General features: G+C 37.3%; 1 protein-coding gene across 10 annotated transcripts in view; it reads left to right on the forward strand.

Annotated features, from left to right (window-relative positions):
• mid2 (midline 2) overlaps positions 1-21,835 on the forward strand; it is a 181,169-nt gene extending 159,334 nt beyond the window's left edge. For all 10 annotated transcript variants that reach the window (XM_067385667.1, XM_067385657.1, XM_067385683.1 and 7 more), the window contains 3 exons: positions 7,545-7,706; positions 15,420-15,627; positions 18,704-21,835. In XM_067385667.1, coding sequence (XP_067241768.1) covers positions 7,545-7,706; positions 15,420-15,627; positions 18,704-19,106 — 773 coding nt within the window. In that variant the 3' untranslated portion in view covers positions 19,107-21,835. The remainder of the gene's footprint in view (positions 1-7,544; positions 7,707-15,419; positions 15,628-18,703) is intronic.
• Positions 21,836-22,888: the final 1,053 nt, after the last annotated feature.

Here is a 22,888-nt window from a genome sequence, read left to right on the forward strand (position 1 = left end):
CGTTCCATCCGCTGGTGGCGGCTAGCGTTCGAAACTGCAAGGCATATTCGTTAACAGATAGGTTTCTTTGCTTTAGATTATAAAGTTTCTCACCAGTCGAGGAATCAGTCAGAGGTTTCCCGAATACTTCCCGGAAGTGGGAGACGAACGCCGAATAGGATTGGACGACTGGGCCTTTCTGGGTCCACAACGAATCTGCCCATTGCAGAGCCTTCCCTTGCAGTTGTGAAATAATGAACGCTATTTTAGCCGTGTCTGTGGTGTAGAGGTGCGGCTGCATCTCCAGGACCAGCTCACATTGGAGAAGAAATCCGCTGCATTCCTCCGCCGATCCAGAGTAGGGCGCCGGTTTGGCCATGGGACTGGCGGTGAATGCAGGTGAAGGAGTGGTGCTGGTGGGTGCGGAGACAGCCGTGTTGTGGGATGACGATGTTGAGGGCTGTGGTGTGAGTGCTCGACGCAGCACGTCCACGAGTTCCTGGAATGGATCGTTTGTACTCATGCCGTTAGTTGTTATGGTCCGGTCTTCTGTTATGATATAGACACGGAGGCAGAGATAAAAGCAATCCAGGTGAGTTTATTGGAACAATATGTGGAACACAGAGTGGTAATGGCTGTTATCAGGTTCTTGAGAGATGAATATAAAGTAATACTGTCCTTGTGTGGTTTGTGGATCCAGGAGTTGAGCTGAGATGGAGGGAGACGTTGGAGACACTCACACACACAGATGGGTAAGCACACGAAGGGACCAGGAGACGAAGGAGATGAAGGAGATCGCTGGAGCAGGTAAGTATGTTGAAGGGGAGTCCTTAAGGTAAGCATATACATGGCGTAGTGCAAACGAGACCGGACAGTGAGTGTGTGTGAGAGTGGTGGCTTTGTAGTGCTGGTGATTGCAGAGTGAATGAGGTGCAGGTGGCGGTGATTAATAAGCTGGTGATTGAGTGCGTGGGTACTGTGGTGAGGTGGAGCCTGGCGTGTCTGTGACACCACCTGTTTTGGCGGCCCTTAGGGACCGTGAATCGAAATGTCAATTTCTTTTTATAATTATTGCCAATCAGATTGCGGAGAATATTGTTGCACTGGTTTGGTTCCAATCGGGCCAAAAATCTAGGACTATTTAGCAAAAGTAGGTTTTTCAAAAAAAAAATTTAATTGCGAATTTTGTCTGTCTTGAGTCGAGGATTTCAACTAAAAAAGACACTTGTGTCTACACCTAATGGTTCAGGAGTTATGAGCGAATTTTGTAATTTTCACCACTATAGCACCCCCGTCAGGCCGATTGGGGTGAGCCTTGCTGACGTTGTAGATGGTACCGGCTCTCAAAGTTTCAAGTCTACGACTTACGGTTTGGTCTGCCTGATCACTTTTAGGGGAGAATGCTGATCCTTGGAAATTTTAATAATTACAATAGGGTTTGAAGCCCTAATTACATTTTAAAATATATGCAAAAAGGAGGGAAAAATGAAATGCTATCATTTATTGTATTTTTGATCAATGAATGATTGAATAATTGACTGCATTGAATACAGATTTGAAACCACTTGAGGGTGAGTAAGTAATGACAACATTTTCATTTTTGGGTAAACTATTCCTTTAAAAGCAGGAAAGCTCCTTTGCTTTGTCATTTGGGAAGGGAGTCATTTGAGGTACTGTTGAAAAAGTAGCTCAGGTTTGTCTGCAGACTTTATCGTCAGCCCTGTGAAAGTGGGGGCACTGGCCTGGCATCAGCCCTGATTAGATCTGACATGAGCTAATGCTCTTTGCTCCGCTCTCATTGTGACATTGATTGATAGTGATACAAGCCGCTGGATTGGCATGCTAACCTGCAGCAAACAGTATGCAAATGCCGCTGTCCTTGCGGAGGAAATGGGCCACATCACCTAATCTGACGTGCGCACCTCTAGCTCAGGGATATGTGCCATGACTCATGGGTAGTTTATAGAAAACGAGAGAGACGTGGATGTTACTAGGGCCAGCAAACATGTGGTTGAACAACTGTAAAGCTGACAGTTGTTGCAAACAGTAGAGGTCAAACCAGTGTAACAAACGAACAAATATTATGGTCATCTGATTCTGTTTGTCTGTTTAAAAGTCTTGTTTATTTCATTATGCATGTCCTCACAAAACACTAGCTCAATGTGCTGTGCAACCTTGAAAAACCCAACAAATCTACAGTAGACAAACTCACACAGACAGCAGTGAGAGTGTGTTGACAGTAAGAGAGCTTGTACTAGTAGTCAGCTACTAACACTGAAAAAAAAAAAAACAATCGGTAGGATTTACTTTGAAAACAATCACTCATAAATTGGAAGTTAATTTCACAAAAGAAACAGCAATTACAAACAGCAAGTAATTACAAAGAAACAGCAAGTAACATTGAAATAAACATGACATTTTGAAGTAGAACTAAAATAGTATTCTATTTTTTACAGTGTGTGTGTAATATCAGTCAGAAAGTCAGAAATTAACCCAAGTTGGGTTGAAGATGGACAAACCCAGCGGTTGGGTTAAATGTTTGCCCAACGGCAGTTTGTTTAACCCAACTATTGTTTAAAAATGACTAAATGGCTAGCTTAAAATTATTGTTCTTTTTTAATTATGGAAATTAAAAATCAGACACATAATTACTAGAGGCAACATTAAAAGATGAACATTTAATTTAATGTTTAATGTTTAATTATTATTCATTACACTTAATAAATGTTCATTTATTAAACATATTAATACAAATGTTAATTTCCAGCATATTTTGGGTTCATTTTAAGCAAGCAATACAGTATTTAAAAAAGTTAAATGAAACTACCAGCAGGTTGGGTAAACATTTAACCCAACTGCTGCATTAGAACAACCCATTCGCTGGGTTAAAACAAGCCAATGGCTGGGTTTGTCCATTTTTAACCCAATTTGGGTTCTTTTTAATTCAAGATTTTTTTTAGAGCGTATATATATTTTCTATACAATGGATGTCAATGATCACCAAAACAATTTCGTTCAGTCCTGATCTTTTATCTACATTTTAACTTTTATGTTTATTTTTATCTGTTTATCTATATCTTCTAGATTGCACATATTTCATATTTCATTATATTGTATTCTGGTCTGGTTATGTGTTTAGTGCCTCTGCAGACAGCTGGTGACCTTTAGCTGTCAGATATGTTTATTCATTCTCACAGGTAAGTATTGTTGATTGTGGGGCTCATATGAATTGGTTTTGATGAAGAAACTGCAATCAGCTCTGACATGTAAGAAAAGGACCTATCAAAATCTATTCTAAGGATAAATATTAATAAGAAACATTTTGTTTGCTTATTTGAGGTCAAACTAATGTGTTTAGAAGGTCGACATGAGTATAGAAGGTAGACAGAATCAATTTATCAATTAATTTATCAGTTAATTTAGCTTCCTTACAATTTGTTGGTCCAGTACTGCATCTTTAGGAGAATTTGCAATGATTTTATACGTCACTGAATCTTCCATGTCAGATTTTGGGGTGACATTCAGCTGTTTTCACAATGTTTATGATCTAGTAAGGTTGTAAATCTATTCTTGAAGATGTATCTTAAATATCATGCTTAAAGGTGCCATTGAATGAAAAATTGAATTTACCTCGGCATAGTTAAATAACAAGAGTTCAGTACATGGAAATGACATACAGTGAGTCTCAAACACCATTTTTTCCTCCTTCTTATATAAATCTCATTTGTTTAAAAGACCTCAGACGAACAGGCGAATCTCAACATAACACTGACTGTTACGTAACAGTCGGGATCATTAATATGTATGCCCCCAATATTTGCATATGCCAGCTCATGTTCGAGGCATTACACAAGGGCAGCCAGTATTAACGTCTGGATCTGTGCACAGCTGAATCATCAGAATAGGTAAGCAAGCAAGAACAACAGCGAAAAATGGCAGATGGAGCAATAATAACTGACATGATCCATGATATCATGATATTTTTAGTGATATTGGTAAATTGTCTTTCTAAATGTTTCGTTAGCAAGTTGCTAATGTACTGTTAAATGTGGTTAAAGTTACCATCGTTTATTACTGTATTCACGGAGACAAGAGCCGTCACTATTTTCATTTTTAAACACTTGCAGTCTGTATAATTCATAAACACAACTCCATTCTTTATAAATCTCTCCAACAGTGTATAATGTTAGCTTTAGCCACGGAGCACTATCAAACTCATTCAGAATCAAATGTAAACATCCAAATAAATACCATACTTACGCGATTAGACTGCATGACGAACACTTTGTAAAGATCCATTTTGAGGGTTATATTAGCTGTGTGAACTTTGTTTATGCTGGTTAAGGCAAGCGCGAGCTCTGGGGGAGGGGAGCATGAGATTTAAAGGGGCCGTGCAGCCTGAATTGCCGCATATTTAATGATGCCCCAAAATAGGCAATTAAAAAAATGAATTAAAAAACATCTGTGGGGTATTTTGAGCTGAAACTTCACAGACACATTTAGGGGACACCTTAAACTTATATTACATCTTTTAAAAAGACGTTCTACGGTACCTTTAAAGTTGAATGCAGCTTTCTGGTTGATGCTCACTTCTGCATCATTCTCACAATATTCCTGCCCTACTTCTATTATTTATCCTCAGCCTTGGTGGTGGATATTTCTCATCCTATAACTGAAGTGAATTTCAAAGCACAGATAACCACAGGACTGGTCAGCTAGGCATTGATTAAGTGTCATATTATGTTTGCATGATGTTGTTCGCCATGGTAAGATGGTGGATTGTGCTGCAGGGTTTCTGTTGCTTTTTAGGGTGTTATTATTTGTCAGCGGTTACTGCCAAAGCCTAGGTCTTTGTACCTTAAGATATTCATAAGCTGGGCTTTGGAGAGCTGCCCAAGTATGTGAATGTGAAATGAAGACACAGTCCACAGTGGCCACCAATGAGAAGTGGGACATTATTGCAATGAATGTGACTGTATGTTTTTTACAGCTGTAGGAAAATGTGTTCATGTGGAATTATATCACATGCACATACTTACCATGATTAATTCTTCTTATAATGTGTCCTATTGGCATAGATGACATCTTGGACAGTCCTGGAAACACACACACACACAATAAAAGCATCAAAGGCTAGTTTAGATTTGCGGACAGTATTGGGAGCAGCCCTGTTCCAGTCTTGTGTTTTGGCTCCCTTTCATCTGCCAACACACACACACACTCACTTATGCACAGTCTAGGATCCCTATTCACACTGCCAGTGACACATACCTTCATCTGTCCCTCTTTGAAGTCTCTCTCTCTCTGAATGTCAAGCAACAGCAGAGAATTTACAATGTAAGCAGCATATTGTAGCATACTATTCTAATTCAATTCATCAAACAACAACATCAAACGCCTTTTTGTTATGGACGTGGATCAAATGTCTTTTTTTGCTCATGAAAAAATATTAGACACATGCAGATGGTGGAAGCAAATGGTTAATACTTTACATGTCCAGTGATCATTTACTTACAGATACTTAGATATAATGTGAGATTTCATTTATAAGCAGTCAACAATTCTTCAGACATGTGGTTTCCATTCGGCAGAATGATGGAGATGTCTTTGCAAAAGGGACATTTTGTGCCGGCTGAAAGCTGTTCAATATGGATTTTTATTAGATTTATTTTTATATATATTTTTGACAGATTTTTAATTTTATTTATTTTTTATTCTGTGTGTGGGATATCTGAGGCGTCTGTGCGCGCGCTTCGGATCTGTCAGTCAGCGCGAGTAAGATAGTTTTGTTTACATCAGCATAAATTTAAAAATCACATTTCGATAATCCGCTATGAATATTCACAAAGTTGGAATGCTGTGCTTTAAAACATACCAAACTTGTGCTGAGGGAAGCATAGTCGTTCAGAAGCGAGCAGAAAAAACAGCGTTTTTCATGGTCAAAGGAAAGGTTCTCCTCTCAGAAAACATACAAATAAAGATACTTTTAGATGTTTAATTGCTTTTTGGAGCATTGGGATCGCTAGACGAGGGCTTAATGAACTAATTTTTGTGATAACCTCAAATTTGATCAAGACTGACATTTTTCACTTGTTTTGCCTGTAGCTCGAAATTAGCCCATGCACATTCCAACTCATTTTGCCCGCACAGGACACACACACACACACTCTCTCACACACACACACACACACACACACACATATATATGGGTCATTGACGAATAAGGTTTTTCAAAGTATTAAAAAACATAATGGAGATATAATTAATTATGAAATTTTATTAAGTGTTAACAATGAGATTATGTGGTTTTTATAATCAAATAATATTTATTTTGTCATTTTTTACAATAAAATTTGTCACCAAAAAAGTCATTCGTTTTAACCAAAATTTCAGTTTTACTGACACTTTTGGTTACGATATGACACAGTCGTTCAGAAAATGATGATATTTTCAAACAATGCTAACAGGCTGATATCTAGCTAGCTAGAAAAGGTACAATCAAACATTTTTATATTCAGTACAAGGTTTAAAAATTTTACAACATTTTCCATGTTTTATAGCGGTTGTACCGAATGACCTGATGTTTCGGGACATGCGTATGAAAACATTTTTCAAACCGTTAAAAGAGAGCTAGTTACTTTGCTTCACGATCATGTGGTCCTTTGCAGGTGTTTAAATGATGTCACATCCTGTCACATGATATTGACTTGATCCAAAATGGTCTTTATAATGGTTACTCCGAATGACATCAATGAAATTCATTTTTCCGGACATTCTTTCTAATAACAAAGCAACAGCTTCTACACATAATCTCAATACCATTTTGCACTGTTAATATATGATGTTATAAAATCATGCCAGAATAAAACATATATACATTTATTAAATTTTTATATATTTTAATCACAAATGAAATGGCTGTATTGGCCTTTGGATAGTTAAACCGAATGACCTTTTGACACTTTAAAATCTTTAAAATGTATGTGTATGTGGTAAAATATAATTAAATATATTTATAAAAGAGATCTAATTATGGCCATTGGACATATATATATCAGTTATGCATATTATATATATTCATTGCTGTATTGAGAATATAGTCAGAATATGAAAGGAGTTGTCGGCATAATTGATCTGTTGGTCAACTAAAGTTCCAGTATTATGAAGTACTTGTCGATATTTGTCTACCTTACTTTTGGCACACCTTGAGTGGCAGTGCCAGTGGTTTTAATGGAAGTCTTGATGTTTCCTAAGGGCATTCTGGGCAAATGGTTCTCCATGAGAAACTAGCTTAGGGGGCATCTCTGTTTGCCTGAGGCAAACATCCTGAGTATCTCTCCGAATGTGTGCTATATGTGTTTTCACATCAAACAGTAATAGACATGCCTTGAATAATGAACTTCATATGTACCATTCCCTTTTTAGAATCTCAGTGTGTTCAAACATTTATTTGCACGTGGTAATTATTGCACAGCTCTTTTATGTTGGTACAGTCCTGACTAAGAGCAATTGAAAAAGTGCCTGACATCTGTCCTTAATGTTATGCTCTTTCTCTTGTCTTGCAGGTCTGTATAACTCTGTAGATAGCTGGATGATTGTGCCCAATATCAAGCAGAATCACTACACAGTCCACGGCCTACAGAGCGGCACTCGTTACATCTTTTTCGTCAAGGCTATCAACCAGGCAGGCAGCAGAAACAGTGAACCTGCTCGCCTCAAAACCAACAGTAAGTCCAGTCCTCGTGAGCTGTGCAAAGCAAGGATCAATAAACTTCCTGCATTTCAATAGCTGATGTCGATATCTAGAAAGTAGTATGATTTTTATATATTCCCAAAATGAACATTTATTTTATGCAATATTTACTCTAAAATATATAACATTTAATCAGAAATATATAGCGCTCCAGGATTGGCGTATTTTTGTATGCCACTCAGAAATTATCATCACCTTGATTCCCTTGACAAAAAGCCATTTTCCATTGGCTTTTTGATTATTATAGAAAACAGAAGTTTTGTTTATCATGATTATCTGCAGAATTTAACATAACACAATTTTGAAGCCTAAATACAGTCAGCAGAAATAAAAATGATAAAGTGAGGCAAACAGATATAAACAGATTACACAATCACATGACTTCAGCATCACCACCATCAAGCTTCTGATATCTCTTTAAGTCTTTTTTTAAAATCTACAAGTTGGAAAGTTTGGGTTGCAAGAGTTTGCAAGAGCGAAAATTGCTTCGTTGTAAATATCTTCATCATATAATTGTGTCTCTTCAGAAGACTTGGATTAGACCACTCGACTGATTATTTTTACAATTACTTTATGACATTTTTTGGAAATTTTAGAGGAATGGAATTTACATGGAGGGACAAATCTTTCAGGTTTCATAAAAATATCTTTATTTGTGTTTGGAAGTTGAACGAAAATCTAATTTGTTGACAACATTAGGGTGAGTACATGATGACAGAAATTACATTTTTGGGTGAATTATACGTTATAAATACTGTAAACTGAGCCTTGGATAAAACTAACTTTATCACAATTCATATTGTTTACGTCACCTATACATATCTCCATATTTTTATGCTGGGATATCTTGATATAATGATGTATCGTTACACCCCTACTCTATATATATTCCTAGAATGAGCATTTATTACACAATATGTACTCAAGATTTGCTAAATATTTGTAAATGGAAAATATGCCCTCTGAACCCTCCCCTAACATGATATTGATGAGCAGGGTTATGGACTGACACAAACAATCTCAAATTATCTGCAGATTATTTGAGTGATAAATCAGGCCAAACACAACAGTCAGTGCCTGTTAGGTCTTCTATCCAGAGTCCTAGTATATATGGTGGTCGTACATCAGTGTAAATGCAGCAGCTCTGTCATACTCAACCGCTCAATACCTTTATCGGTGTTCCATCTGCAACAGGCACCCAATCATGCAAATAATGGAAACCATCAGTTGATTTTGTGTCAAACCACTGTGTGTGAGAGATAGGGAGAGAGAGAGAGATCTGGGAAAGCCCAGGTCCCTCACATAAGCTGTCAGACTTTACCCAGCCTTCTCACAGCAAAGAACTCAATCAAGATACAGGGCACCAGGTGACAGCATTCAAATGGGTTATTGCATCAGAGTCTCCCAGCGGGCTTGTGGAGGAGTTGGAGAGAGAAATACAGGAATCTGTGGAGGAAACGGCAAACATTCCTCTCTCGCTCATTTTCATTGTCTTTTTCTTCCTCTCGACCCGCTCCTTTCTCATGGTTCCTCAAGCTTCTGTGAGAATACCGCAGCAGTATCTCTCAGTTTTTTTTCCATCACTCACCACCCACAGGTCTTTTTTGTTACTGTAATAATGCTGTTTTTAGACAGCGTTGCCATTAAATGTCATTTTCCCCCAGACACACACAAAGCTCCAGTGTCTGTATTGTGCTGTGAAAGCCTGTCCTATGAAAATGTAGGAAAGTGTATATATGTTGCTCTACAGTTAACTGATATTTAAAATCTGAGCCCTTTCAAATGTTTTTGTTGTTTTTGAGTTTCTAAGGGAGAAAGATTTTTTTCCCATAATGCATAGGATCATAGGATCATCTAAACTAAAATTGTATATTATTTTATGATCACCTGTTTCCTAACTTGGAACATAATTGCTCAGTACAACTTACTTAGAACTACCATTCAATAGTTTTGTGTCGATAACATAATATAAAATAGTAATATAATATAATATAATATAATCAAAAGAAAGAAGTCTCTTGGGAATTTGGGATTTTCCTTAGTTGTCAGTTATAATAATCAAAATTAAAAGAAATAAACATTTGAAATATATCAGTCTGTGTGTAATGAATGAATATAATATACAAGTTTCACTTTTTGAATGGAATTAGTGAAATAAATCAACTTTTTGATGATATTCTAATTATATGACCAGCACCTGTAATATGCTGCTGAAGAAACATTTCTTGTTATTATCAATGTTGAAAACAGTTGTGCTGCTTAAATTTTTTGTGGAAACCCTGATACATTTAAAAGGAAAAGTTTAAAATAATGGCATTTATTTGAAATAGAAATCTTTTGTAACATTGTAAATGTCTTTAATGTCACTTTTGATCAATTTTAATGCATCCTTAAGGAATAAAAGTATAAATTATTTATTATAAGTTATTCTGGTCCCCAAACTTTTGAACAGTATGTGCCTCTTAGATAATGCTGCAATTGGGAAATGTGCCACAGAGATTAAGTGCTATTTTTCTACTAAATGCTTTGGGAAACCTAGCCAAAGTATAACTTTCTGTCTTTGTACTATAGTAGCATTGAAATTCAAAGTAGGAAATCTAAAGCTTGCTGTTTATTGTATTCACCAGAGAAGACATTTTAACCCTTGCATCATCAAAGAAAGTCATTTGCTACAGATGTGCCTTCTTCCCATCTGACCATATAAAAAAGGAAACTGACGTTGGGCCAATTCTATGTTTCACATTTTCTCTTGCACACGCATACTTGCCATGACTACTCGACCGTGAAAGTCCAGACACCTCCCCCCATCTCAAGAGAAATGCTATTTAAAGACATTTACATAATCACTTCCTGTTTGATTCAGGAATCCAGAGTGAGAGCGTGCTCAACCCCCAGTTGAATCCTAGAGCTCATGCTTTATCATCTACAATTAATTTCTCATAAGCCTTTAAGTGGCAACTGTAATTTGCAAAGGCAGAGAAGATGTAGAAGTGATCGTATCACAGGGCTGCTCAATTTTGTTGTGTACAAGGGCCAAGAAGCAGGATCCCTTAGCTTCAAATGCCGCATTCTTGATTTTTATTATAATTATATAATATTAATGAGGCGAGTGGACTGGTTATATCTTAATATAAGTAATATTATATCAGTTCAAGTCAAATTTATTTGTATAGTGCTTTTCACAATACACATTGTTTCACAGCAGCTTTACATATGATATCAAAGATATACTATCTTAATATCTTCTTGCCTTATAGTCACATTTAGCAGATTAGAGCTGGGTGATAATATAGTTTTTGCACCGATACAAGCAATCAAGCAGTTGAGATTTATAATATGTCACCCTAGACAAGTATGTATGCTGATAAAGTTGGACACACCTATATATATTGAAATTGAGATTTATACATCATCTGAAAGCTGGAAGCTGAAAAAATAATTTTTTTAGGATAGTACAATATTTGGCCGAGATACAAATATTTGAAAATCTGGAATCTGATCTGGAATATTGAGAAAATCACCTTTAAAGTTGTCCTTAGCATGCAAAAATACATTTTTTATATATTTACGGTAAGAAATTGGCAAAATATCTTCATGGAACATGATCTTTACTTAATATCCTAATGATTTTTGGCATAAAAGAAAAATCGATAATTTTGACCCATACAATGTAGTCTATCCATCCTGACTGATGACCACTATGAGCCGAATGCTGCAACATAAACAGTTACACGTTGACCAATGAGAGGAGAGTTTACTCACTCTTGACTCATTTTATTCAATTGATTATTTAGTCCATCCGCTACAGTCAGCCTTCCTCTTTATTTACCATCCCTGCTCCTGCTGCTCCATCCCCCAGTCCATCACCAGGGTCTACGTGACTGTTCCTGAAGCGCAGCCAGGCTTACAGAGCAAGAACTGGAAGACATCAAATGGCTCTTTGCAGGTTGTGTTGAAATCAAAGTTTGGTTTTTCCAGCTGAACTTCGGATGAGTTAATATGTTCAAAAGGCATCGCTGAGATCTATAATACAGGCAGCAGGGTCCTGCACACAAACTCAAGTCTGGACACTCTGTCTTACACTTTTCATTCCCACTGATCTATTTTTTATTCCTCAAATGGACCCTCTTTCTTCTTGTGTTCTCTCTTCTGCTTTGGCTGCATTGTTAATGAAAGTATATCATTAATCCAGATTTATTGTTCTTTATTTGAACCAGTGTTTTCTTTGTGTCTCAAAGAATTTTGATGATTTTAATGATGTTTTTTGCACTGTTCCTCTAGTTATGTTACCGGTGTTTTGTATGGTATCACCCAGCTATACCAGAATATATGTTCCCATTCAGTCGGTCACGTTCGACGTACGTCAAAATGTATGAATTCACTGCCGTCCCTATATTTCTGTTGTTGAAAGTCCAAATGCATTCTGGGCCCACTGTATTAAGCAACTCTACACTGACAGATAATGGTCCATTTGGATGGTCTTTTCCTGTAGTGTTCAAATGTGCTGTGACATCCTACCCATGAAAGACTGAGACTTAACATGTGGCCACATCATTGGGGGTGAATTTTCGTGGGAGAAATCAAGTCATTTCAATATGAATCCATGTGTTCAGGAATTTGCGTGAGGTCAAAATTTTTCCCCCTGCAGATTTTGCAACTGGCTCAAACTGGAATGAATTTGCAAACATCCCTATATTGACAATAGACAATGGACTTTTTTGCCCGTGACATTTTGCTAATATGATGGCACTTTTAGATCTTTTGACTATCATAACTAAAAATCTAAGTCGATGCTTAAGTTGTAGCTCACAAGTAAAATTTTCATATGACCTTTGAGAAACTCTTTTTTTTTACCTCATTATGCAAAATAACAAGTGACAGCTCAAGTTTTTTCTACTTTTCCAGGAGACTTTCATGTCATGTTTACTCTGCCCTGTGAAGGTAGAATTTTGAATGACAGAAACACAAAAGTGTGTGTGTGTGTGTGTGTGTGTGTGTGTGTGTGTGTGTGTGTGTGTGTGTGTGTGTGTGTGTGTGTGTGTGTGTGTGTGTGTGTGTGTGTGTGTGTGTGTGTGTGTGTGTGTGTGTGTGTGTGTGTGTGTGTGTGCGCGCGCGCGTGCGTGCGTGTGTGTTGAGTCACACTGTGCTCCTATAGGAGGCCTCTCCTGTTTAATCGGAGCTGCCATGGCTGGTGACCGTACATAAAGCCAATATGAGAAATATCACATGACAAGCAGCCCCAAGGGCAGCCATGTTTATTTGTTGTTAAAAGATCTCGGAAAAATATTTACTCATCCTGCACAGCATAGACATCACTCAAGCTGTCGGCAGTCACCTCCTCTGCTTAAAGCACACCATAGCAGCCCAGCCAACAGTGAGGTCACACTGTGTATAATGTGTATACACTACCGTTCAAAAGTTTGTGATCTGTAAGATTTTTAATGTTTTTAAAAGAAGCTTCATCTGCTCACCAATGCTGCATTTATTTAATTAAAAATACAGTAAAAACAATATTGTGAAATATTATTACAATTTAAAATAACAGTTTTCTATTTAAAATATTTTAAAATGTAATTTATTCCTGATGCAAAGATTAATTTTCAGCATCATTACTCCAGTCTTCAGTGTCACATGATCCTTCAGAAATCATTCTGATATGCTGAATTGATGCTCAAAAAACGTTCATATTAGCAGATCAGAAGTAGACTGGACGTATTCTAAGCAAGTTGAAAGTTGTCCAATACTACAATTTGCCCTCTCAAGTGAAAATTCTTCTCTTCTCATTTCTTTCTTATTTACGGTTCTGAAAACTGCTGCAGTACAGTCTTGTCATGGCCCCAACTGACACTGCAAATTATGTTGTTGTCACTGTGAAATGCACATTTTAGTGCATTACAAATAAACTCTTGAATATATGTGACACAGGCGTCAGCATCTGACAGCAGCTGTCATAAATCTAGTTCACAACTAGACTAGCAATATATATATGTGTGTGTGTGTGTGTGTGTGTGTGTGTGTGTGTGTGTGTGTGTGTGTGTGTGTGTGTGTGTGTGTGTGTGTGTGTATATATATATATACACACACAAACACTATATTGCCAAAAGTATTGGGACACCCCTCCAAATCATTGAATTCAGGTGTTCCAATCACTTCCATGGCCACAGGTGTATAAAATCAAGCACCTAGACATCCAGACAGTTTCTACAAACATTTGTGAAGGAATGAGTCGCTCTCAGGAGCTCAGTGAATTCAAGCGTGGTACCGTGATAGGTTGCCACCTGTGCAATAAGTCCATTCGTGAAATTTCCTCGATACTAAATATTCCACGTTCAACTGTCAGTGGTATCATAACAAAGAAATTGGGAACAACAGCAACTCAGCCATGAAGAGGTAGGTCATGTAAAATCACAGAGCAGGGTCAGTGCATACTGAGGCGCACAGTGTGCAGATGTAGCCAACTTTCTGTAGAGTCATTAGTTACAGACCTCCAAACTTTGTATGGCCTTCAGATTAGCTCAAGAACAGTGTGTAGAGAGCTTCATGGAATGGGTTTCGGTGGCCGAGCAGCTGCATCCAAAGCATCGAATGCGGTGGTGTAAAGCACGCCGCCATTGGACTCTAGAGCAGTGGAGACGTGTTCTCTGGAGTGACCAATCATGCTTCTCTGTCTGGCGATCTGATGGACGAGTCTGGGTTTGGCGGATACCAGAAGAACGATATTTGCCTGACTGTATTGTCAAGTGTAAAGTTTGGTGGAGGGGGATTATGGTGTGGGGTTGTTTTTCAGGGGTTGGGCTTTAATATTTCTAACCTAGATTTTAAATACTACATACTTTCAGTGTGATTTTCTTACACAGAAATAAATGTTTGGGGAAAAAAATCCAATGTTCGGTATAATTTCCAGTAGTTTAAGTATATAAAAGTGTTCATTTTTAAATAAACATGACCCATTAAAGAGCTTTGTTCTGACACCTGCACTGCACAATTATGGCATTTTGCTCCTTTTTGTCTTAAAAGGTTCATCAGTTTTATATAGCAAGCAATAAGCATTTCATGGGATTCTCGCTTGTGGCCGTGTGTGTGTGTGTGTGTGTGTACATCTGCATTGCTTTTCTTAGTGCCCTCAAACACATGCTGTAAAATGGCATGACTGCACAAGTGTTGAGAATGGCTGCGCTCACAGCGATAAGCAGTTCAAAGACAAGAGCGTGTTAATGTAATTGGCTTTCAGCAGCATGTTGCCAGAACCTTTCGTATCTGGGCGCAGTAAACCTCAGTCTGGGTTGAGATGATTGGTTTGTGGGCAAGGACAGAGCACAGCTGATTGTTTCCCGCATTGTCAGTCATTACGCTGGGGATGGGAAGATTTAGACGTGCCAAAGTTAAATGTCGGGTCTGCGGGGTCACCTCTGCTTTTCAAGAAATAAAAAACTCAAATCATGTACTTAGCTGACTCCATTTAGCATTTGATTCTCTCTCTTTAACTCTCGCTCACACACTGTGCCTTTTATCACATCGCTCATCTTCTACTGTAATTAACCAGAAGAGCTAGAACTGACATTTAACAAATTGCATGAATTGGGAAATACCAGTGAGAGCTTCTCCTCAGGTCACTAAACTCATTCCACTGGCTCTTATTAAATGTTCCTGTTGTATCTCACCCGTCTCTATCCTCTCTGCTCCTCAGGTCAGCCTTTCAAACTGGACCCCAAAACGGCCCATAAGAAGCTGCGCCTGTCCAATGACTGTCTGACCATGGAGAAGGATGAAAGCTCCCTAAAGAAGAGTCACACTCCGGAACGCTTCAGTGGAACGGGATCCTACGGTGCCGCTGGCAATGTCTTTATCGACAGTGGCTGCCATTACTGGGAGGTTTTACTGGGAGCCTCCACATGGTTAGTGATTTCAGATTTTACAGGCTTGTAACACATGTAACTGTTATGTTAATAGGCGGATTTGGTTGTGCTTGTACCCCGCTCCATTCGAGTGACACTTTCCATAGATCATTTTTGCTATAAACAGAACATTTTGCCATTACCTGTCAACCCTTGTATGGCTTGAATTTTATTCTTGTAAAAATAGTATCAAAATGTCCACGCTGCTGTTTTCCACACAACAGAAATGCCTGATGTTCACTATGAGCATCCAGCACACCATTTTTGTTTTGTTTTAGAAAGAAATCACTCTTATTAATCTGAAACTTGCTCTTTCCTCTCCTCATACACACTATATAAGGCATGAAATACGTTAACAGGCATTTCAAGAAGTGGAAAATATGTATAATAAATCTTAATTGAATGTTCCTCCTGACAAATCCAGATTGCTGAGACATGCACAGTTAAAAGAGAACACTTTGCCCATTCAATCCCTAATTGAAAATCACACCTGGTTCATTTTCATTCATAAAGTTCATACTTTCAGAGACTCACCATTGAGTTATAATTTTCACCGTGTGCCTGTTGGATAATCATTCTTACAAATAATTGTTCTGTTATTCAGTAACATTATTTGTATTAAAGTCATTGTTTTTTTCATTCTGAATAAGGTATTTGGCTTCGAGACATCCGTACCAATCACTTCAGTAGAATTTTCAGTTGGTGTGTTAAAATTAATTAAATATTAAGTTGAGATTTGAGAACCTGGGTCCCCTACATGCTAAATAAAAACCATATTAATTACGCTTACAGTACTGTGCAAAAGTCTTAGGCCACAATTAGATGTTATTTTAGCAATAAAATTATGACCATATATATCTCTTTATTAGAACATAACAAAATACAGAAAATGTGTATGCAGTATTAAAAACAGAAATAAAAACTACTTTGATAGGCTGTGGCAAGTAACCTTAGTAACCTTCCCTTACACTTAAACAATAGCAGGATATCAGGCTCTCTTAAACCTAAATGGAATGGAAAAGGACTGGAAGGCCTAGAAAACTTTCTCAGTTTCTTCTTTGAGAAAATGGAAGTTCAGGAGACATGTGTGTGTGACAGGAGATCACACGAAATACAGATTTTTGCTTAAAGAAACAATTTTGCTCAGATTTTTTTTTTTTTTTTTTTACAATTTTGTGTAATATTCACTGTGCTATTAAATTAAAGGGTTAGTTCACCCAAAAATTAAAATTATGACATTAATTAGGGATGTCCAGATCCGATCATGTGATCGGAAATCGGGCCCGATCACGTGGTTTCAGACTCGATCGGAATCGGACGTTACCTCCCGATCAGGACTCGGATATTAGGGGTGTAACGTGGAAAACAGACAGACAGAGTTCAAATAATGTACGTTTCAGTCGATGGATGCGCAAAACGTTACAACAACGATAATCAAAAAGCGTAGACAAAACAGTAACTCTTTGTAAACTGTTAACTGCGAGTGCCGTCTGCTCTCATGTCCAGTCATTTATGCCGTCATCACCCGGGTGTTGATACAGGTGAGACCTGAACAGCACACGTTGCTGTCTGTGTTTAAACTAACTCATTTAAGCCTTGCTGATTTAAACCTTCAAGAACAAGACGCGAAAGAGAACTCGCACACGCTGTGAGAAGATTTGTGTGCGCTCATCCGAAGCGCGCACACACTTATTATTCCAGTCAGTGCGCAAATACTGAGTTCCTGCTGCCTGTTTTTAATGGTAAATCAAATAACAAAGAAATCACTTACTGCTCTTGACTGAATAGTTTTTGTAACTTCAATAATGATTAATCTTTATTTATTTTATACAGTAAAGATAATATGCAGTGATATTTTATATTTGATTACTTTATCCATTTTCTGTACCTGAAAACGACTGTTAGATACCTGAAAAACCTGAAAAGCACTGTTCCTGGATCTGTTTTTTTGCTATTCTTTATTCTTTTTCATGTATTATAGAAGTATCGGATCGGGACTCTGTATCGGTAGATACTCAAAATCAAATGACTCGGACTCGGACTCGAGGGCAAAAAAACGTGATCGGGACATCCCTATCATGAATTACTCACCCTCATGTCGTTCCACATACTAAGACCTTTGTTCATCTTTGGAACACAAATTAAGATATTTTTGATAAAATTCATTCGCCTCCATTGACAGCAAGTTAATTTCAACACCCAGAAAGCTAATAAAAACATATTTAAAACAGTTAATGTGACTACAGTGGTTCAAACGTAATGTTATGAAGTGACGAGAATACTTTTTGTGCGCCAAAAAAAAACAAAATAACGACTTTATTCAACAATATCTAGTGACTGCTTCATGAAGCTTCGATGCTTTATGAATCTTTTGTTTCGAATCAGTGCTTCGGAGCACTGCCAAAGTCATGTGAACCATTAAAATTTCAAAACACTTATGATGTAACGAAGCCTCATTTACTGAAATCACTTGACTTTGGCAGTTTGACATTGTTTGATACACGCTCCGAACCACTGATTTGAAACAAAAGATTCATAAAGCTTCAAAGCTTCATGAAGCAGTGTTTTGAAATCGCCAATCACTAGATATTATTGAATAAAGTCTTTTTTTTTTTTTTTTTTTGGTGCACAAAAAGTATTCTTGTTGCTTCATAACATTAAGGTTGAACCACTGTAGTCACATGAACTGTTTTAAATACGTCTTTAGTAGCTTTCTGGGCATTGAAAATCTAAATTAACTTGCTGTCAATGCAGGCCTCACTGAGCCATGGGATTTTATCAAAAATATCTTAATTTGTGTTCCGAAGATGAACGAAGGGTGTAGAACAACATGAGAGTGAGTAATAAATGACTGAATTTTAATTTTTTGGTGAACTAAAACTAACCCTTTAATGATCAAATATGATAAGAGCAATAATATGAACAGTGAAAGTAACAGTTCTGGAAAAAATGGTATCAGTGCATCCCTATTAAAAACTCTTTCTTTATTCTTAAGGCACCAAGTTAGCCAGGAGACCCACCCTTAAAAAAAAAAAAAGCATCAAATGACAACATTGTACATCTATTTCCCCTTCAGGTACGCGCTTGGTGTGGCCTACAAGTCAGCACCCAAAAACGAATGGAGCGGTAAGAACTCATCGTCATGGGTTTTCTCGCGCTGCAACAACAACTTCCTGGTGCGGCACAACAACAAGGAGTCCATCGTGGAAGCTTCACTACAGTTGCGCAGGGTGGGAGTGCTGCTGGACTACGACAACAACGCCCTGTCCTTCTACGACGCCATGAACTCCCAGCACATATACACTTTTGACGTTTCCTTCCTGCTTCCAGTGGCACCGACCTTCATGATCTGGAATAAATCATTGATGATTATGTCAGGACTGCCCGTGCCCGACTTCGTGGACTGCAGCGAGCAGCAAGAGGGCATCTGTCGCCAACAGGATTCGCCCTATGTGTCTGGAATGAAGAGCTGCCACTGAGGCATCACGGGAGATGATTATTGCAGAAGGTTTCCTTGCCACTCTTCTTTTTTCCTGGTTTCCACAGCTAGGTTGAAGTTGGATCTTTAGTTGTTCTGGTCACATAAATGAGCAGTTATTATGAGCTCTCAGATTTAAACAGCTGATATGGGGGAATTAAATTGTAAATTATTTATGACTAAACATCAGTTTGCTTTTTGTCAGTTTTAATGTATCCCTAAAAGCACTTTTTAGAGTTGAATTTGTTGCCCCTGTGTATAAAAAGACTTGCTAACTTGAGACAGGGTTGGACTTCCTTTTGGACCGAATATAGTGGATTATATTAGGATGACAGATTGGTGTTTCTACTAAGGGTTGCATTTATTATCTGATGGGTCTATAACACTCTTTTCATATTCAGGGAGAAAAGATGATTCTTTGGTTTAAAATGTCTGAAGATGATGGCATGATATGTATTTCCTCTGTGATTTGTTCTCACTATCTCGGTTTCTGTTTTTTTGTGAAAAGCATGAGGCACAAGTCCCCCAGGTGTTTTTAACATTTATCTTTAATAATTGATATAGGATGTACAACAAAATCCCATCTGTGGAGGTGTTCGTCCATTGACACGCATTCAGACGCCGTCAGGAACTGAATTTCAAGACCGTAGTGCATATATATCACGCATCCATTCATTCGGAAATATTTGAAAGATTGGCAACAAAACACTTTGTTGCATCATTTGTAATGATTCAAAGCAAATACAGTTTAGTGGATTTATTTTCTCAATGGCTGTGATGAATCTTACACGATCTTCCGCAGTGTGACGTTCAGGGCTGTAATAAGGACACCCGCTTCTGGGTTCAGATAAAGACAATCACTTGTGCTAATGCAGGCAAAAAAATAAAAAATCAAGTGTGTAGCAAGAGATCTTTGCAATAGCATGCTAAACTTGAGATACTTCCTTGAAAAAAGCGGTTTGTACTTTGGGAAGTATTCATACTACTGACGCCACTGTCCTGCTGCAGTTTTCGCTTTGTGTCAGTAGGGTTTTCCTCTTTGCTCTGCTGAATGTACATGATTGCTTTGGCTCTTTTTATATCTTTCTGAATGAAAGCACAGAGCATTACCATCAGATCCACTTTGAAAGCACAGGAAGTATGTGAGGCAGTCGTTATTTGTGTTGGATAAGGACACAGAACAGACATTTACCCAAAACACTCTCATAGCAATTTGTAAGTATTTTATATTTTGGCAATATTGGTGACTAACTCGTATGTTTTCGTATTTTCGCCACACTGCATGTTATGTTTCGAGGTGGGGTTTGAAAGAAAATCCGTACAAATCGCATTGTATGAATTCATACGAAATCACCACCTTCTAAAATAGTTTTCTCATAAGATTCAGTTGCATTTACCTCACTCCCAACAGTTTTTCTTCAGCACAAGTATACAGATCGATGCTGAGATGAAGTCACATTATGGACAAATCACAAATTACAGACATCAGACACTTAAAGACACCATAAACGTGAGCTCATCAATTGTTTTAAAGTTTAATCTGTGGCTAAATGATACATTAATGGTGTAGTTGAGCAATAATGAACAGACATAGCTTTTTATTATGATTTCTGGCCAATTGCATGAAGTTCTTGTGATGGGACTGGGTCTCAAAACCATTTCCACTTGAATATTTTGTTCTTAAATCCAGTTTTTGTCTTGGTCTCGGGCAATAAATAAATAGATTAACATGATAATGAGAACATTTTTTAGACTGATGGAGCTTTTTTACTGAGTTCTACACTGCTGAAAGTGCAAACAGTATGAGAGATGTGACACAACGATGTCAAATCATTGTCAGATTGTTTCCTGTATGAACACAAACCTGAGATGTCCACTACTGCACCTTTCCTCCCTCTCAGTTCATTCAGTCACACCGTTGTCAGTTCTGTTGTCACTGCTGTCACGTGTCTTACATTCTGACAGTCTCGATTGCAACCCTGCATGCTAAAAAGAGCAAGATGACATGTATTGCAGGATGTCTTCAGCATTTTCACTTATCATTAGTGATATCCATAGGCAAGTCTTGAGGAATTGCTTTTTTTTTTTTTTCAGGTCACTACTCATGTAAAAACTCAATTTCAGGCTTTTCAGAGGCTAAAAGATAAAGGTGAGAAGCTTGAAAGCAGTCAATCTCTGATCTAGTTTGATCTATTTGTTCAAGTGCGATTCACCAGGTCACTGCATGACGATCTGGTCCGGCTCAAAGCATTTCCTGTGATATTCTCTGCTGTTTTATATAAACATTTTTTACTGGAAATGTCCAGGAAAGATATTGTCATGGCATATCAGGTTTCCAGTTAGCTGTGCTTTTCTTTGCGTTTGACTAATTAACTAATTACATTTGTTTTCAAGCAGTTGTTTTTACATTTCTGAACAAAAAAAAAAAAAAAAAATGAAAGAACCGAATTCTCTTCTTTGATATTTCAGTCTTTATTATGTGCTCAAGCAGCTGTGTGTTCATCAACAATGCTCCTGTTTCAATAGTTATAACTTAGCAAAAAAAGAATGTAAATCATAGGAGGAAATATATATTATATAAAAATTGTATAATATACAAAAAATATATATATGAACTATTGTTATTTATGTGAGTCCAAATAAAAGTCTGATCCCAAATGCGTGTTTTGTTGCATCATTGTCCTGTTTTTCAGAACATTGTGTTGTAGGAGGAGGTTGGTAATGCCAAATTGTTATATGCCCATAAGGTTATGAGCAAGAGCAGATAGAAGGAAGCCTGCTGCACTGGCAGGGCACTCAGTGCCCACAGTCATATAATAAGGCATTGCTTATGTTCCTCAGCTGCTATATCTGGCATGAGAGAGGGTTTGACACACAGGATGCTTGTCACAAAGGTCACAAGCTTTTGCAGTATAAGCCTAAATAATATAATCACATTTTAAGCATATATAAATGCATTGCATTAGGCAATATATATATATATAATACACTCACACTTTACATTAAGGTGTCTGTTACCGTGTAATTATACAATTAAGTACTGAGTAATAATAATTAACTACATGTACTTACTTTGGATTAGTAATTATGCATACATTTATTATTTTTATAGTATAGTTATTACTACAGAAACTACATGAAATGTGTAACAATGACACTGTAAAAAAAAAATGTTACCATATTAGCTTATCATTTATATTTCTTCTCAGATATATGCACTATATGAAAGAATTTGGGGGTGTAAAAAAATTTTAAAAATACCATAATTGGGAAATAATAACTTTAAATACAGTTTAAAACTGTATTCTTGCCATTTTGCACCAATTTCCCAGGAAGTGACTATTTGAACACATGGGATGGAAATGGTGCTTTATTCGCAAATGTCTTATGCAATTTTCCAAGTTAAATTCGCAACTTTGGATGGAAACGTGTCAAACGAAGTGCAGTCACACTAAATATCTCCATTCTCTTCCATTCGGGATAAAAATACAAATTTGATGTTTGGTTTTCAGTGTTATGTGAAAGGGGGGAAATTTAAACATTTTGAATTTATTACTGTTTTAATTTATTAAAAAATAGAAGTGCAAATGTGGGAAATCATATCCTGTTGCCCATATTCACCTAATCATAGGTGCTGCACCTTAGTGGATTATGTTCATAGTTAATGTGATGAACTTCACCTGTGGTTGATCTCTACTAGGACACTTCTGTGAAAATAAAGATAACTAATTTAACTGTAAAAAAAATCCCAGTAAAATTTACGGTAAAAAAACAGCAGCTTTG

This window comes from Chanodichthys erythropterus, chromosome 1 (genome assembly GCF_024489055.1).
Source record: "Chanodichthys erythropterus isolate Z2021 chromosome 1, ASM2448905v1, whole genome shotgun sequence".
In the NCBI taxonomy this organism is placed as follows: Eukaryota; Metazoa; Chordata; class Actinopteri; order Cypriniformes; family Xenocyprididae; genus Chanodichthys; species Chanodichthys erythropterus.